Source organism: Alnus glutinosa, chromosome 8 (assembly GCF_958979055.1).
Source record: "Alnus glutinosa chromosome 8, dhAlnGlut1.1, whole genome shotgun sequence".
Lineage (NCBI taxonomy): Eukaryota > Viridiplantae > Streptophyta > Magnoliopsida > Fagales > Betulaceae > Alnus > Alnus glutinosa.
This window is the reverse complement of record NC_084893.1, coordinates 881,323-898,564: the sequence shown is the minus strand read 5'-3', so window position 1 is coordinate 898,564 and position 17,242 is coordinate 881,323. Positions and strand designations below refer to the sequence as shown.

The 17,242-nt window shown below is 38.5% G+C and overlaps 1 protein-coding gene and 1 pseudogene across 1 annotated transcript; one reads left to right on the top strand and one right to left on the bottom strand.

Annotated features, from left to right (window-relative positions):
* Window positions 1–2,022: 2,022 nt before the first annotated feature.
* On the top strand, window positions 2,023–4,059 carry LOC133874670 (11-beta-hydroxysteroid dehydrogenase A-like; annotated as a pseudogene).
* A 21-nt stretch (window positions 4,060–4,080) lies between these two features.
* LOC133874669 (recQ-mediated genome instability protein 1) lies at window positions 4,081–9,784 on the bottom strand. Its single transcript, XM_062312544.1, has 8 exons — window positions 9,115–9,784; window positions 8,757–8,927; window positions 7,889–8,034; window positions 7,672–7,808; window positions 6,695–7,038; window positions 5,385–5,495; window positions 5,172–5,300; window positions 4,081–4,955 (listed from the first exon to the last, which is right to left on the bottom strand). The coding sequence occupies exons 1-8, from the start codon at window positions 9,706–9,708 to the stop codon at window positions 4,785–4,787; spliced, it is 1,803 nt and encodes a 600-aa protein (XP_062168528.1). The 5' UTR covers window positions 9,709–9,784; the 3' UTR covers window positions 4,081–4,784.
* Between the last annotated feature and the right edge of the window lie 7,458 nt (window positions 9,785–17,242).

Here is a 17,242-nt window from a genome sequence, read left to right as displayed (position 1 = left end):
CACATGTATTGAATTTAACATAAAATTAACAGGTTGAAGGGTCTAATCTGTTTAATTAAATGAGTCGGATTAAAGTTGACTAATATAATTTTATTCTCATCTCGACACGATACGAACTCAACACGCGAACAATTCGAGTCACTCCTACTGTTATGGAACCTGGCAAAGAGTGCAAAATAAACTTGTTCAGGCAAGAAGATGTTGCACTCAACCAAACTCCAGAACTCGAGGCAGGAGGCTGATGATTGACTAAAATCATCAAACATAGAATAGAAAATCGCTGGCTTTTATTGGGTTGTAACCTATTTGTGACTGTTTTCTGCACATGAAACCTAAGGGCAGAACATCGGTAATGAACAACATAAATATATTAATTTCTTCATGTAATAATTTTGGGATTCTACGATATCAAAGGATTTCCAGTCTGCATAGAGAAGAATCAGAAAGAGTGTCAAGGAATTGAAATAGAAAACTAACATTTTACATCGGCTGATTTAGCATGTTTTAAGTGTTTTTTTTTTTTTTTTTAAGTGGTTAACATGGGACACCCTATGTTAGTTGGTATAAAATAAATATGCTAAATAAGTTAAATATGTTAATTGTTATAAAATGAATGTAATAAATAAGCGAAAAGAGTACTACCAAATCTTAGTCAAATAAGAATTCTAACCATGTTGCATTTCGAGTGGGGGTTAAAAAATCGAATGGCCCCGTTTGAAATCCCTTTTCCCCTGCCTCTCCTTCTTTTTACTTCTCCCAAAAAACATAAATTTTAAAACATTTTTAATTTTTTTCATTTTTTATATCACATCAATAATTTTTTATTACTTTTTAAATAAAAAACTCACTACAATACAAATTTTTTTTTCACTTTTTCATATAAATTATTTTATCGTTATATCACATCAATCCTATTTTTCGATCGTTAAAAATAAATTTGGAAAAAGTACACATAACCCCCTCAAACTACCACTCAATTGTCAATGTACCCTCTAAACTACCAATTGTGTCAATATCCCCCCTAAACTACCAAAAAATGTCAATGTCCCCCTTAAGACCAACAAAAAGACAAAAATGACCATAATTTTTTTTTAAAGACAAAAATGTCCTCATAAATTCAAAAAATTAAAACTAAAACTTCAAAACTTCAAAAAAAAAAAAAACGAAAAAAAATAAATATTTAAAAAAAAAAAAAAAAAAAAAAAAAAAGAAAAAAAAAGCAGCAAACAAAAAATAACTGAATTTTTTTTTTGAAAAAAAAAAACAAATGAAAAAAAGAAAAAAGAAAAACCAGTTTTTATTAAATTAAAAAACGAAAAAGAACAAATTTTTTTTAAAGAAAAAAAAACGAAAAAACAAAAAATAACTGAAATTTATTTATTTTAAAAAAAATTAAAACAAATGATAAAAAAAAAAAAAAACCAGTTTTAACTAAATTAAAAAACGAAAAAGAACATTTTTTTTTAAGAAAAAAAAAACGAAAAAACAAAAAATAACTTCAATTTATTTATTTATTTTTTAAAAAAATAAAACAAATGAAAAAAAACCAGTTTTTATTAAATTAAAAAAACGAAAAAGAACAATTTTTTAAAAAAAAAAAAAAAAAAAAAAAGAAAAGAAAAATGAAAATTATTATTTTAAAAAAAAAAAAAAGAACAGTTTTAATTTTTAATTTTTTTTGGAATAATTTTTTGTTATTTTATATTCTTTTTTTAATAATTTTTTTTAGTTTTTATTTTATTTTAATAATTTTATGAATGGTATTTTTGTCATTAAGAGGACATTGACATTTTCTGATAGTTTAAGGGAAAGATTGACACAATTAATAGTTTAGGGGGTACATTGACAATGATGTGGTAGTTTAAGGAGGTTATGTGTACTTTTTCTAAAAAATTTCAAAGGGAAGGAGTAGGAAAAAGGAATTTCAAACATAAATATCTCCTGGGCGCCAAGTGGCCAAATAGAACAACACCATGCAGTCCTAATCACTGACACATGGAGAGCCTTTTGGCAGATTGCTGGAAAGGTGTCTACGTGTTGCATCTCCAAAGTTATGTCCAGTCCTTAGTACGTCGTAGACAACCAAACTTTCAATCCATTTATTAAAACTCTCTCTCTCTCTCTCGCTCTCCTCTGCAGAGAAGCCATGGATATCATTCACAAAATCATGAATATCATAATCCCTCCCATAGCCCTAACCATGTTAGTCACCTTTCTACCAGCATATCTGTTCTTCAAGCTTCTCCTCTCCATCAAAAGATCCATATTCAAAGAAGATGTGGCTGGAAAAGTAATACTCATTACTGGGGCGTCCTCTGGCATTGGCGAGGTTTGTTCAAAAGAATCAAAACCTCACTTCACTTTTGCGTGCTTCTCTTGTTTTCCTGTTCACGTGCTTGTATATATACTGTGGTTTTGAAGCATCTTGCGTACGAGTACGCTAGAAGGAGAGCTTGCCTAGCCCTCGTTGCCAGAAGACAGAACCGTCTCCGAGAAGTCGCCGGCACGACTTATCAGCTCGGCTCCCCTGAAGTTATCGTGATTCGTGCAGACTTCCCCAGGGTTGCAGACTGTAAGCGGTTTGTTGATGAAACAGTCGAGCACTTTGGGCGGTGTAAGAGAAATGAAAACAGTTCCATTTTTGCACTTGGTCTTTCTTTTCTTTTCTTTTTAACTTCGTATATTAAAAAATAATGTTTTGTGGGTTTTCATGCTGGCAGTAGATCATCTGGTGAACAATGCTGGAGTAGCTCCGGTCTGATTGTTTGAGAACATCACCGATATTACTAATTTTGCACCGGCTATGGTAATTACTTCATCGTCATGGCCATCTCTTCTTGCATTCTTATATACTTCAGACTTAATTTAGGAGGAAAAATAAATAAGACAGTGTGAAGTATGAACTTTTATATGTTAATGAAATTTTTGTATAATTAGTACACCTTGATGAGTAATTACTTGTACGAGTGCTGCAGTCAAATAATCAAGTTCCAATAGGAAATCCCTGGAATCAGAAAGCCCGTCTCAATAGAACTAAGGTGGGACTTCACACTCGTAGCTCCACCCACTCCCTAGTCCCTACCCATTGATTGTCACACCTTTTGTCCGAACCTCCCAAATTTGCAAGGTGAACTGATCGTCTGACCGAGTTACGAAGCATGAACTATAACATCCCATTCTCAGTTCTCTCCTATCTTTGATAGGACATAAACTTCTGGGGTTCAGTATATGCCACCCATTTTGCAGTACCACACCTTAAAAAGAGCAAAGGGAAGATCATACCAATCGCATCCGCTGCTGGACGGTTACCCGCACCAAGACTAAGCTTCTACAATGTAAGAAGACTCATCAGCATCCTTTACTCAATTCTCCATTGTTTTTCATAAGTATTCTTTACTTAATTCTCTTATTGCATTGAGATCAAACTCAATTCAGGCAAGCAAAGCAGCAGTGATAAGCTTCTACGAGACCCTGAAGATTGAATTTGGGAGCGACATTGGAATAACAATTGTGACTCCAGGCTTCATTGAGTCAGAAATGACCCAAGGGAAATTCCTATCGAAAGAAGGCCACATGGTACTTGATCCAGATATGAGAGATGTAAGCTTCTCTGCATAATGATGTTAATCCATTTTATTCCCCCCCCAGATTGTTAACTCAAATGCTATTGCTATTAGGTTTTAGTAAGTATAATGCCGATAGCACCCGTTAGAGAGTGCGCCAAAGCAATTGTGGATGGTGCATGCCGTGGAGAGAAATACTTGACGGAACCAGCTTGGGTCAGGGTGACATTTTTCTGGAAGGTGTTTTGCCCTGAGATATTGGAGTGGTGCAACCGCTCGCTACTCCCCGGACCTGGAGCCTCAGAAAGAGATACACCTAGCAAGAAGCTCCTCGAACTAACCGGCTTAAAGAAATACATATACCCAGATACGGTTTGATTTCCCGAGCACAAGGACACTTAAGATGACCGGCGGGCATAACTAGTTCTAGGTTGTGTAATGTCAATACAAGAATAGACCGCTCTTTGTGAGTGTAAATGAATAAAGATTATGGAGTTGTCAGGCATAAGACAATAAAGAAGTCATATTGTTGTTCCAGTTCAATTTCTATGTACTTTTCCACTCCGATTGTCCATATTTCCAGGTTCATCGGCAAAAAACTACATTTTGCTACATTTCACAAGGGAAAGTAATGCTACTTTTGATGCACCTGCATAAGTGGTAGCATAAAAAAATGTTGATGGATATAATTAATTCTTCAATTTGGAATTTGTGGAACAAATACCTGGTGCAACTCACTTCAGAAGATGCAATAGAAGTCTCCAGCTCTTCCCAGCATTCTCAGGCCTGGTCTTTTTTTCCTGATAGCTGATTGGCTTGGCATTTCTCACCGTAGAGATCATATACTTCATATGGAAGGCTCCATTTGACGGATGACTTTCCTTAAACTAAGAGAGCTTAATCAGTCTAACAACATTTCTTCATTGAAGTTCAGTCAAAACCAGTGTGATGCGCAATAAATTCCCGCAAACTAATCAGTTTCTCCTATCAGAGCTTGTACATCCGGAGAATCAGCTCAAACCACAGACGAATAAACAAATATGGCCGTCAAATGGACTCGGCATGATCCATGAACATCTTTTCATGTCCGTCCAAAATGCTTGTCAAACACAGTTTATGGATGAAGGAGCTCTCCTGCACCAAAGATGGACTCGGCATGAACACCACCCTGTCAATTTTGACAGCCTAATTTCTTTCCAGAGTGGTAAACCGCATAGCCAATCAAGGGGATACATCAATGGGTTCTAAGGGGGAATGATGTGGTGTTTGGGAATGAATAATGGACTTAAGTCTTCTCAGGAGCAACCATGCATCAGATTCGGGACAGCCCTGGTTCATCTCAATGGCATTTGGGAGCGAAGAATTTTTATTCATCTCTATAAGCATTGTGCCCTGGTACAAAACATTCCCAACTAAGAAGTGATTGATCGATCAACTAATCTTAAAAACTAATTCTCACATCTCAAGAACCATAACGACATTATCAGAGAAGTGTTCAACTCATAAAACAGGCCCATTGATCTTTCAGTCAATCTGAGGGAGAGAGAGAGAGAATACAAGGGCAAATAATTTTTCTTCTTTTAAAAAAAAAAAGATGAAAGATATTACCTCAAAATTCGCTAAGAAAATCTGGAACTGTTTGAGTGTATCCTTCATATCACTAACTTTTTTCTTGTCCAAAGAAGAAAGAGCAGCTGTGACCTCGTCTGGAGAATGACCTATTCCTTTCTGTACAACCTGAAGTGCATAAACAAATGATCAACAACTCAAAAGTTCTATAAGCTCATATCATGAACAGGTGAAGGTCCAAGTTTAACTCACATCATGATCAATGAGGATCTCAGAAATAAGGCTACCATCATCAACATATACCCGGAGTTCATATGTTGGCCGCTGCTTATATTGAAATCCCTTTACGCCAGTCAAAAAGCACTACAAAATTTGGGTTCACATTTCAGCAAAATGTAATAACAAAGGGTGGAGTAATTGTAGGTGAATACTTCTACCAGGACAATAAATATAGGCCAATTTGAAAATACCTCGCAATAAAATTAGAAGTGAAAACTATAAGTATAACATTAAGCACAATGTGACTCGGGTATATATATGTATTATTGGATTACATTGTAATGTTTTCCATGCTCCTCCTTCAACAATAAAAAAGTGAAATTGCATAAGCATATCTTAGATTTGAAGAGATATATATATATATATTAGATTTGAAGAGTGCAAGTCCATCTAAAATTGAAGACTTTACACAAGTAACATTAATTCAAAAAGAGCAAGTTGTCGAAGGTTTTTTGACTAATGTTGATCAATAGATCACATTGGGTTTAATTGAGCTAGATAAGAGCCAAAAGAAGCAAGCGTATATAGTTGATCCAAACGAAGAGATAACTAAACAAAGAAAAGAACCAACAATGATCAAGATTGTATGATTGTGTAGAACCATGTTTTTTAAGATAATGACAATTAAGATGTTGTTAGCGGCACTAGAGGAGCCTAAGTACTAGAATTTCTAAAAATTTCCCACAATATCTCAATTGAAGTAATGAGCCTCCCAATATGACGTTAACATTTGCCACATGATTAGTGACAAAGTAAGGTTGCTTAGGATGTTAGCATAATGTCCCAGAGAAGGTTCGTATACTGTTTGGTGAGAAAAGTGGGAGGAAGTGAAAATTTAAATGCTTTAACATTTTTACAGATTGACACTCAATTTGGTATAGACAAAAGAGGAAAGTTCAACAATCAATTTGCAAGGGGAGTAAATAAATAATCTAGCTATTGAAAACCACTTGGTTCCTTTACGGCATGGAAAAATAGAAGAGCCAATCAAATATATAATTCATAGAGCATCAATGGTGTGAATTATGGTGGAAATGGGAAAAGGGAATGACATGCACGTAAGTCTGATCTTTGAAATTATTAAAGATATTAGAGGTTTATCATTCGTAACAAATGGACTATCTGATTAGTTAGCCAACTGCGGATCAATAAGGCCAGGCTTTGATGAGGAGTCAAGTGGAGCTGAACTTAATCTGATTTACAATATGTTTTGAAGGCTCAATGCAGGTTCAATAGACAAAAGACTCAGATTATCTTATTGATAGAGCAAACAGAATATATACCTTAATTTTTCCCTGAACAGAATGTGATTTTTCCTTCATTGCTGCCATCTTGGCTGACAAACTAGCCAAGTATGTGAATGGGATCTCCCGGTCTCCAGATAGCATGACAGGGTGGTCCACCTCATCAACCATTTGAATATCCTCAACCTCCGAAACAATATTATAGGATGGGTTAGGCACTGTATTTCCCCTGCTAAAGGGAACAGTATCTATATGCATCTCCTCAAAACCCATAATAACAGAAGATGATGTGCTAGAAGCAGCATTTTCTACAGTAACCGGAGCTCTAGATTCTTCTGTAGTCCTTTGGTTGTTATTACTGCCAGATGGGACCCAAGTAGCACCTACAGAACACAAAATCAGACAAAAAATAACAAGGCAATACAGGCATGTACCAATTCCTGCTTTAATGACTTATAATTCCAGCATATACCATTTAGCAAATTTCTTCTCAGCATATACTGATTACGATTTGATGTCTAATGTGACAATACATGCACGCAATGCACTGGAATTACAGGTCCTAGCTTATATGTCTTGAAGATGGAAACTGCCAGTGGTACAACCCCCCCACCCCAATGGTGAGAAGAAGGAAACTAATTATTAAAAAAAAAAAAAAAAAAAAAAAAAAAAAAAAAGAAGAAGAAGAAGAAGAAAAGAAAAGAAAGAAGAAAGAAGAAAAGAAAACAGAGAGAATGAAAGAGGGAAAGAAATGGGAACAGCTCGTTTTTCCTACAAGCTCTCACATTTATACACCATTGTATAGATAGTACCATAAAAGTCCAAAACAAAAAATAAAAACATTGCATGAGGTGTTATTTACTCTCAACATCCCCTAGTTGCCACAACTAGAAGAAATATAGTACACACAAATTTAAGTGCAATTATATACAAGGTCTTACTCTGTATTGGTGAAACTCAAATGAATCCCCACCCCCACACCCCCAAAAAAATATTTAAATAAATAAAAGATGTACCTTGGTTATTTGGTTGAGAGGCAGTTGCGTCTTGCAATGTGGAACTATTGTGGTGCCCGGCATCATTAGCACCATTTGATGGCCATGCAGCAAGAGTTGCTCTAGTTGCTAAAGGAGGAATAACTCCTGTCCTCGTTCTGGATAAGAATAGTGAAAACGATGTCAGATAGTCAACATAGCAACTGTTAAAGGTGTAAACAGTTGGGTTTTTAGAGACCTTTTCCCCCTTGGTGGCTTATTTATTTCATCAACAAGTCGTTGGTGTGCTGCTTCCAACTCCTCAACCAATCCCCCTAGAACTTCAAACGCTTCAGGGACCAGCATTAGAAGTCCATGACGTATATGTACATTACAGATGGCAACCTACAAGTCAAAAAGATGATCTGTCTAGGTCAGAACATGAATAATCTTAACAAGCAGGAAAGATATACTAGATATTTCTCTTTTGATTTTAGTTGGCATATGAAAATGTTCAAGCAACAAGTTCAGATAATGAACCACATATATATGGAAACAGCTGGCCTCTTACACAAAATTTGACTAAGAGTAATACGTTCTTAATCCCTCAGTTCAACAATTTTTTTAAATCAATTGCATTATTTTCTAGTTTAATGACACAAAGGCATAGGGTCACACCAAAAGCAGTCACAATCTCATGCCAACTTATCAAAAGATCTCTTTTTTGTAGACTTTGTTTTTGTGCCAAACCACCAACATATACGCATGACAGACACAATTTTTGGCAAAGAAATCAGCGTCATAATTCGTTATGTCTTGAGGCAGCCAGTTTAACACCTCACTCCCTCATCAAACACCATGAAAATGTGAATCCGTTTGGTTTGTGGGATAATATATTCAAGTGACCCTGACATATTACTTACCTATTTCCCAATTGTAAATGCGAATACTAGACAGTTATTCCATGAGAATAAGCAATTGTGAGCATGCCTGTGCAAGAGCATTAAGCGCGTATGCCTACATATCACTTGTAAACAGAGAACCCCTCAAAGTCTATCAATCCGTGAACCTAAAGAGTAACCGTGACAAGATAGAAGATATAAAAACCATATACAGTTTTCTTGTACCTTCAATCCAGCTGGAGCCAAAACTTCAAGAGCTTGAATAGGCCTGTACTCCATGCCAAACACACGTTGAACACCGTCCGTCATTGATAACTTGAGGCACCTTTTGATTCCTGGAGGCGCTTTCTCATACCTTCCCTTCAGAGGGCAAGTGATATTTACTATCTCGTCAACCTTTGGATTCCAAAACCAACTTAGATTAGTTCAAGAACAATAATTTTTTTCGCAATTACTAATTATTGACCTAAAGAAGCATCAAACAGCTAAGCCTCCATGATTTCGAAGCAAAATGCAGCGATTTTATAAAGCATTCGCTAAACCTATTCAATCAAATAGATTCAAAGCGAGATTCGGACCTGACCTGCAACACGTACGGCCCGGGCAGGTCGACCAGGTGCATTGAGTCCACGTTCGGAGGAAGCACACCGTTTCCGCAGAGATTCATGTCCGAAGCCAAGAACCGCTCGAAGCATAGCTTGGCCTTCGCCGCGACGTCGAGGCTCGCGAAGCCCGGAACCGAGCTCGGGAGCACGTTCAAACACGCGTCCAGCCACTCCGTCTTCAAGCTCAGCCCGATCCTTATAAGAGAATCCCCAACCGGACAACCCGAGCGCGATTCTGATCCTTGGCCGGTGGAGTTCACCGGAGGTGGTTGTGCCGAGAAGTCGGACGCCGACGCCGGCCCCGGAGGAGGAGAGGGCGGGGTGAGATTGTCGGAGAAGTTGATGAAGTCGCCGTTTTCTTCGTTGTCGGAGACTGCAACGGATTCATATGCCGGAGCCGGAGGAGGAGAGGACGGGATGAGGTTGTCGGAGACGTCGATGAAGTCGCCGTTTTCGTCGTCGTCTGAGATTGCAACGGGCTCAGATGGATCCGGAACCGGATTCAGGTTAGGGTTAGGGTTTTCGTCTTCATCGTCGGAGGAGCAGGTTAGTCTGAGGCGTCGTCTGGGCATTTGGGAATTTGGGAGGGTAACAAGGGTTTGGGTTTTGGTGCGGGCTTGTGTTTCCCTCCAGTCGTATTATGCTGTGTTTGAAGTTTTGGAGGGGTTTTGGAGGGGAGGGAAAGTGGATACGTGGAGCGCGTATGAAACGGACCCGTATGTATTCTTAACCCGTGGCCCGAGGAGCCTGAAATAGGAAAGCCTTGGGCTAGAATCCAGATCAGCAATGAGCAAGAGATCTTGGGCTGGATCAGGAGCATGATCGATGAACATTGGATTGCATAATGTGACTTTGGTTACTCATCCAAACTATGATTTAAGATTGTTTTTTAATGAACTTTATTAGAATGTTGATTATGGTGGGATTCAAACTGAGAGGAATTTGAATTTCATCAATTTAAATCTATATTGTTTGGATAAGTATATAAATTAGTAAGATATCTAAGTATTATGGTAGTTACATTTTTTTAGCTCTTAAATTTGTTAAAAAAATAAATTAAAAAAAAAAAAAAAAACACATTTTAGGTCTTATGTTTCAACTTTTGCCTCTTAAGAAAATTTTACTACAATCTGACCTCCTTAAAATCAACTTTATAGTTTTGTCCCTCGATCACTTACATCGATTATGATCGTAACAGTGACAACACTAATTTAGTAATAATAATGGTATAATATTATGGTATTGAATCTATTGATAATGGTGACACCGACGGGTGATGGTAGTGATAATTGTTGCACATGTGGACTCCATATTCAATACATTGACCAATTAACTAAATAACAACCGCATGATACCATATTGGATCCCCCCTTTTGGGATGCCAGTAATTGTCTTTATAATCTCGAAGTGAGATGATCATCTACAAGAGTCACAGGACCTAGGGAAACATAATAATAGGGGAGTCAATCTCTAATGAGAGTGTACAACGTAGCCGACAGTTACAGCAAATTTGCTATTAAAGGTGGCAGACGTCAAGTAAAAAATAACTTTCATCTCTCTCTTATTTTTTGACGGTACTTTTGCTTTTCTTAGATTGTTCTCTTTAAATTATAGGGATAAACACCTCTAAGGTCCCTGAGTTTTGGCAACTTTATTTTTTAGTCCCTGAGTTTCAATTCGCATCACAAATGATACCTAAATTTTTGGAAATGACCAAATAAGTACCTCGGTTAACTTCTCCGTCCAAAAACTAACGGCTCGCCACGTCACTGACACTTAGCACCACTAGAATGTTGACATCTGTCTAGTGAAACACGTCAGCATCCACTTAATTTCCAAATCACCCAAACACCTCCACATCACACACCCACGTCATTTGTTCATTTTGGGGGAAAAACTATTTTTTGCAATTTAAGAAACTCAAAACTGAAACTCAAATATTTCAAACAAAAAAACTTAAATCATTTCATCGTTAATCTGAGAAAGAAATCAAAATCCCTAAAATTAACTTGTGAAGTGAAGAAGTGAAGAACCCTAATCCCTAAAATCCCCCTCGGCCGACTCTCTCTCGACTGGCCGACTCCCTCCCGGGTCGCCCGGACTCTCGCTCGATTTCTCTCCCGTCGACTCCACAGAACCGGCCGACTCCCTCCCGGACATCGAAGAAAGGGGATTTCACTTAACCTCGGCCGGACGTCGAAGAAAGTGGATTTCGCTCGCTCATCAAGTCGGCACATTCCGAGGTATTTTGCCCATTTTTGTGTTTTTAGAAGTTTGTTTCGTGCTATATATATATGGATTGTGTATTGTGCTTGTCGGTTGAATCTTTGTTTTGGTTTTTGGAACAAATGCTTGTCGGTTGTTTGGCAAAGTGATGAGGTTATAAAAACCGAAACTTTCGGTTGTTGTGGGTGGATAAAAGTTGATGGCTTCTTGTCGCACACGAGATTCCAAAGGGAAGGAAGTTTCCCGTGGTGTAGACAAGGTCGGTTCTTCGGCTCAAATTTTTTTAAAAAATTTGTAATTTTTTAATTTTTTCCTTAATTTTCGTTTGAAGATTTAGACAATTTTTTGTTTGTTATGTGTTTTGTGTTGTCCGTTCCTTGAAGTCATCATCCGGATCATCCTCAGTGGGCCGTGTTGACATATCCTATTTCTGTTTCTGCGATTTACCCGCCCCATTGAAGACCTCGTGGACTAGGGAAAACCCTGGAAGAAGATTTTGGGGTTGCGCAACTTACAACTCAAGAGTAAGCATTTTGTTATAATTATAGATAGTCGGTCGTGAGTTTTTGCTGACTGAATGTTACACTTCAACATGCAGACAAAAGCTGCATGCAAATTTTTCAAATGGCTGGACAAGCCAACTTGTGCAAGGGGTGTGGAGGTTTTAGATGAGATTACCAAGAAGCTTAACGAAGTAGAGGATGCAAATAGTACTTTGGTAGCAAGGGTTAAAGATTTGGAGAATGAAAATGTCAGTTGCATGGAAAGAGTTAGGCAATCACAGAAGTGGGATGATAAACAAATGGAAATCATCAGGTTTCTAGAGAAGGAAAATGACAGCTATAGGACAAGAGAGAAATTTTTGATGTATGCTTTATTCTTGTCATGGTTTACAATTCTGTTGATTGCTTGTGTTGCACTTATGAAATGAAATGTAGTTTGAGATATGAATTGTAGATTATGTAGTTTGGATATGTATTTTGTATATTTATGAGAAGTATGTAAGTTTTATGGATGAAGCTGCTGGAGAAATATTGTTAATATGTTATGTCAAACAATATCCCTTCATGCTGCAATTGTACACTCTGTGCTCAAATTCTGGGTCTAAACAATTTTATTCCATTGCCCTTCAAGCAGTATCACAGAGAGTACCTCATGTTTCCATTTATATCATAGTAGGTACCTAGGTTTTATATAAGTATCACACATAGTACCTCCGGATGGGTTTTAACAAGTTTTTAATGTAAAACACAAACAATATCCGTTCATGTTGCAATTTGTCAACAAATGTACACGCTGTGCTCAAATTTTGGGTAAAAACAATTTATTCCATTGCCCTTCAGGCAGTATCACATAGAGTACCTCATGTTTCTGTTTATATCATAATAGGTACCTAGGTTTTATATAAGTATCACATATAGTACCTATGTATGGGTTTTAACAAGTTTTTAATGTAAAACACAAACAATATCCCTTCATGCTGCAATTTGTCAACAAATGTACACGCTGTGCTCAAATTTTGGGTAAAAACAATTTATTCCATTGCCCTTCAGGCAGTATCACATAGAGTATCTCATGTTTTTGTTTATATCATAGTAGGTACCTAGGTTTTATATAAGTATTACAAATAGTACTTCCGTATGGGTTTTCACAAATTTTTAATGTAAAACACAAACAATATCCATTCATGTTGCAATTTGTCAACAAATGTACACGCTGTGCTCAAATTTTGGGTAAAAACAATTTATTCCATTGCCCTTCAGGCAGTATCACATAGAGTACCTCATGTTTCCATTTATATCATAGTAGGTACCTAGGTTTTATATAAGTATCACAAATAGTACCTCCGTATGGGTTTTAATATGTGTCACGAGCAACCTGTGCCTTGATTACAAATAGCCTGCCTAACAAATATGTGTAAATAGTTATATCAACAACCAGTACACATCCAGTAGGGTAACAAAATACATTAACAATATGTGCATCCAATAATCAAACATGTACAAATATGTACATCAACAGCCATTTTTGCAAAATATCAATACAACACAAAATATGTGCACATCACATGAACACCCAGTAGGGTAACAAAATACATTAACAATACTCTCGGGCATCCACAACCCGGATACAAGCATCCATTAACATAAAATGTGTCTTGTCTTTGTCTTGTACATCAATCTATTTGAATTGGTTGTGATCCACCTTGCCGCAACCCAACCAAGAGATAGGTCAATCAACATGTATTTAAATAACAATTAACCAACCCACATAGGGTAACAAAAGTTAAAAATTAGTATGTGGCCAACCTTTGGTTGCCTCTTGTACATGGAAGACATTCTCCTTTCTCTTGGTCTTCGACGTATGCTTGTTCCTCGAGGTATGCTTCGTCTTCGAGGTGTCCTTGCTGGTTGACCTGATGGACCTACAGGGGCAGATGGGCCTACAGGGGTAGGTGGGCCTGCAGGGGTAGATGGGCTTGCACCTGATGGACCTGCATGGGCAGATGGGCCTACAGGGGTAGGTGGGCCTGCAGGGGTAGATGGGCCTGCAGGGGTAGATGGGCTTGCACCTGATGGCCCTGTCCTTGATGTACTTTCCTGCCCATATTTGACAAACACATTAGTTACAGAAATATGGTCATTGAACCAGTAAATAGAAATATAGTTATTCGACCAGAAATACCTACCTTCGGTTTCCTAGGCTGTTTGGGATACTTCTTCCTATTCGGGTTGTCGGGTTCACGGCAACTCCTAGCATTGTGCCCCTTTTCACCACAATTTCCACACCGCACATTGTATCCCTTTGCGACTCACTTTGATGCTCTCGTCTGGCTGCTCATTAACTCCTCTTTTCCTCTGTTTTTTGGGCCTCCCGCGCTGTTTCCTTGGCTGCGGTGGTTCTATAGGTTCCACACCCTCATCAACAGGCCACTCATCCGGGCCAGGCATAGGACAAATCCCGGAGGCATAGGACTTTCTGTATGTATCCATCATGTACCAATGGCTGACATAAGTTTCGAGTTTTCCTTTATTGAGGTATATTGCACAAACTGCATGTGGACAAGGAATACCATTCAGTTGCCACCTCCCACAGCCACATGTTCTTCCTTGAAGATCCACCACCCGCCGAGACTCATGGGCACGATCGACCTCAAACTGCATCTGATTGCTCCACCGGCAAATATAGTTCTTCGCCTCTAACTTGTTTCTCTCCAACTTCTTCACAATCTTTGGACAAATTACGTTCGATGTCATTGCTACCCCAGCATTTTTCTGACTGAACCGGTTCATAATTTGCCGCCGTATAATCTCGAAACAAGTTAGTATCGGCTGGCCTCTTGCTTCCAACACCCAAGCATTGAAGCTCTCAGCGACGTTATTTAGCAAGATGTCGCTGCAGCTGGTGGTTCGAAATGCGTGCCTTGCCCACATTTTTGGGTTAACCCCCTCAATATACTCGAGAGCTTTTTTGTTCATACCTCCAATGACAGAGAGGTAGTACTTAAATTGGACTTCATTGGGTGCCCTAACTGCACCCCATAACGCGTCCTTGAACTCCTTCCCCTTCCATCCCTTCCACTTCATGTTTGCAGGCAGGTGCCTAACACAATAACGATGCTCGAGGCCGGGCATTAGATCCTCCAGAGCATCGATTAGTCCCTGTGTAAACAATAAATAAATATCAAACAAATGTTATTAAAATAAAAATGATCATACGATAATTGTATTAGATATTACCTTCTGTCGGTCCGACATGAACGACCACATATGCTCCCGCGGAAGCCCAATATCCTCCAACAGTTGGACCAAGAACTATGTCCATGTCTCCTTGTTCTCGGTCTCGCATACCACAAATGCAATAAGATATATGTCATCATTACCGTCACGGCCGATTGCGGCATGCAACTGCCCACCCCATTTCGTCTTAATGAAACAGGCATCAACACATATCATCGGCCTACATCCTGCCAAGAATCCTTCTTTACATGCCGCCAAACAAACATACATCCTCTGGAAGAACACTCCGTCCCTTTGGATGTAAGCCGAGCTACCGGCATTCCACTTCCGCAATGCATTGCAATACTCTCGGGTGTGACAATATTGTTCACCATCTCTTCCATCGAGGATTTCGATTGCCATCTTCTTTGCACGATGGCAACTCAATATTGTCATCTGCACGTTGTACTCTCGGCGTATCATTTCCCTCAACGCCCTAGCCTTAAAGCTTCTTTGGTCTCGAAAAATCTCTACATATCGATTTGCAGCCCACCTGATAGTTGCCTTCTTGTTGTAGTAATCACTGCCACAGTTATGCTCATCATAGAGAGTCTTGATCTGAAAATACTTTCTACATGGCGTCCAGGAGGCATGTATTTTCCAGTGACATAACGATTTGCAGTGGGCAGTTACCCGTTTTTTGTCGTTATGCACATACTTGTAATCAAAGTTATTTTGCACTGCGAATAGTTGCAATGCTTCTTTAAATTCTTTCGGGTTCGTAAACCTCAACCCTACACTTAACTCCACTGTCTGACTCCAGTCCCGCTTTTTCTTCCACTGGGGATACCTTTTCTTACGCTTTACAGGTGACCCTTCACTGTCTTCTTCACCACTGTCTAGACTGTCAAAGTACTCACTGTCATATGAATCCGCGTCCGGGTCATTTGCTGCATCGACTCCAATTCCCGCGTTGGAATCTTTATCCAAAGTCTGAAACCAGGTATTTATATCATCATTCGGTTCCCGTAGGACATCCTGTTCCTTCCCTACAAACATGTCCTCCTCCTCGCCATCAGTCAACTCAAAATCACTCAACTCAATATCCTCATCCTCCTCCTCCTTCTCATCCCTCTGTTTCCTTGGCCGCCCAGCTGGCCGTTTCCTTGGCTGCTGTGGTGGATGTTGTACTGCTGCTGGCTCTTGGGGTGTCTGTTGCACTGCTGGCACTTCTGGAGGAGACTGGGTCAAAAGCAAAACAGGGTTTACCACTTCAATTGGAAGAGGTTCTTCATGATCCACAAAAACATGCAGCTTTTTCCTGCCACTATTCAGCAGCCCTTTATTTTAGAGTAACGAAATCACCATCTTTGGGAAGACCGTGTATTTGCTCGTTGGTCTCATCATCAAACTTGTAGTACATTTTGGGTATGTTGTTGTATTCATATTGCAGGTAGCACTCCAAAATGTTTGTCAAATCTCCAAACTTGAACTGGGATGCATCTATACCGGCGATTGTAAGAATGTCTCCGCCAATATAGGCCATCCTGTGTCCAGATAGTGACCCATTATGGTAAACAAGTAGGTCAAATGTTGGATCTGACATTTTCTGCACCCTGTGAATTAAACAAAAAAGGATCGTCACACTCTAGCAATAAAAACTGTAAAATTAACTACCAAAGAGATGGGCAAAGAAAGTATGTAAAATGTAAACTCACACGGGCACAAAAGAGGGGCTTCTTAGAAAGTCTCTTTTGTTTTCCTCTCTTTTATTTTTTATTTTTTTTGATGTAGTAAGTAACATGACACATTTTTGGGATGTTTTTCAAAAAATGATCTTGCCTCCAGATAGGCATAGTCATTCAACCTTCATCCTCAAGTTTATTAATGATTTCTGTCCCGAACAATAGGAACTTTATGTTAGTGGGTCTGGTTTAGTTAATAAATGTAAATCATCATAAGTGTCAGTCATTGTTTTTGTTTTGAAAAAATAAGTCTGTCTGTTAATTGGTGAAGAATTGAAAAAAATGAATTAGTCCTGTAATTGGTAAAAGTTATATGACTTCTAGAGTGAATATGAATTTAAATTTTGCTTCTGTTTGTTCACAGCATGAGTATATATTTGGTGTGTGTTCGTGTGCATATCTATTTTTAATAGATT